Source organism: Triticum urartu, chromosome 4A, assembly GCF_056163025.1.
Source record: "Triticum urartu cultivar PI428250 chromosome 4A, HENAU_Tu73, whole genome shotgun sequence".
Classification (NCBI taxonomy): Eukaryota; Viridiplantae; Streptophyta; class Magnoliopsida; order Poales; family Poaceae; genus Triticum; species Triticum urartu.
The window spans coordinates 135,160,365-135,161,559 of record NC_141876.1 but is presented as its reverse complement, the minus strand read 5'-3'; the positions used below and the strand labels follow the sequence as shown (position 1 = coordinate 135,161,559).

The window sequence follows — 1,195 nt, the reverse complement described above, 5'->3', positions numbered from 1 at the left end:
ACTTGCACTGCATGCGTCCTGTTTGCATTATGTATGACAATTTCATCACGAGCAAGCTAAGTTGAACAGAAAGCAAACTAACATAATCAGAGTTCTTCATTACAAAGCGATTGTGCATGGCAAGCAAACTAGGTTCAGCACACAAGCAAACTAACGATACATAAGCAAACAACAGAAAGCAAATTTGATGATAATTCTAAAAGAACGCTGGCATTGTTGGCTCCTGGCCGGCACCATCTTCTTCTTTACCAGTCACGCTCTCCCCATCCCTAGCTGCTCCTGGCGCGCTTCTTGGGGGGCTCCTCCTTCTCCAGCTTTGCACGGCGAAGGCCGTCCTGGGTGAGGGTGATGCGGTTCCATATCTCATACGCTGCGTAGGCGTCCTTTGCCGCGTACTCGATGTGCCTCCTGGACAGAGGCAGGATGGCCCAGCGCTGGTGCTCATCATCGGTGATCTTCTTCTTCATGTTGTTGTAGTAGTCGTCGATGAGCACGCCGGAGACGTCTCCGAGGGAGTCCAACGGCTTGCTTGCCTCGGGCACCCTCCACTCCTTTTGGATGTCGACGAAGTTGGCGACCTCCAGTTTGACGCGCTCCAGCCTGGTTTTGTCGCCGTTGATGGAGAAGCCTGCAAAGGTGTACCTGGGGTCGGCGAGGAAGTTGTCGAAGACGGTGCACCTTTCACAGTCGCTCATTTGGAAGAGCAGCACCGGGTGATTCTTGCCGATGGAGAGCTGGCAGAGGGCGGGTTTCTACGTCGCTTCAGGGTCGTTGTCGTACTCGAGATCAATGCCGACGATCTTGTGGCGCTGGAGGCTGAGGTGGCGCTCGTACTGCGCGAGGGTGATCGCCATCTGCTTCCTGTCGTTGGTGTGGATGACGTGCAACTTGGTGTTGCCGTGCGCCTCCACGGCGTTGTCGCCCTTGTACTCGTCGGTGAACGTCATTGCCGGTGGCAGGGCTTGGTGCTTTTGGTGGGAGCGCAGTGGATACTTGTGTTGTTTGTGGATGAGAAGGCCTTTGGCAGGGGTCTGAATTTAAGGGGAGGGCGCGGGGTGGGATGGCCTCGTCGGATGAACTGCACGATCACGCTGATGATGCGGTTGTGCGGATCATGGGTTGGTTTTTGCATCTATGATCGTGGGCTTGTGGCGATGGAACTTCTCCGATCGGGTGGTTTTATGCGAACGTGTGG

At 54.9% G+C, this 1,195-nt stretch overlaps 1 protein-coding gene across 1 annotated transcript; it reads right to left on the bottom strand.

Annotated features, from left to right (window-relative positions):
* Window positions 1–269: 269 nt before the first annotated feature.
* On the bottom strand, window positions 270–947 carry LOC147975121 (uncharacterized). Its single transcript, XM_087520281.1, has 2 exons — window positions 757–947; window positions 270–678 (listed from the first exon to the last, which is right to left on the bottom strand). The coding sequence occupies exons 1-2, from the start codon at window positions 945–947 to the stop codon at window positions 270–272; spliced, it is 600 nt and encodes a 199-aa protein (XP_087376407.1).
* Window positions 948–1,195: the final 248 nt, after the last annotated feature.

Excerpts from the sequence above, each read along its gene's own strand:
- LOC147975121 (XM_087520281.1), bottom strand. The coding sequence starts at position 947 with ATGACGTTCACCGACGAGTACAAGGGCGACAACGCCGTGGAGGCGCAC. Across the intron at positions 679-756 it reads GACAACGACCCTGAAGCGAC|GTGCACCGTCTTCGACAACT; the intron begins GTAGAAACCCGC and ends CGACTGTGAAAG.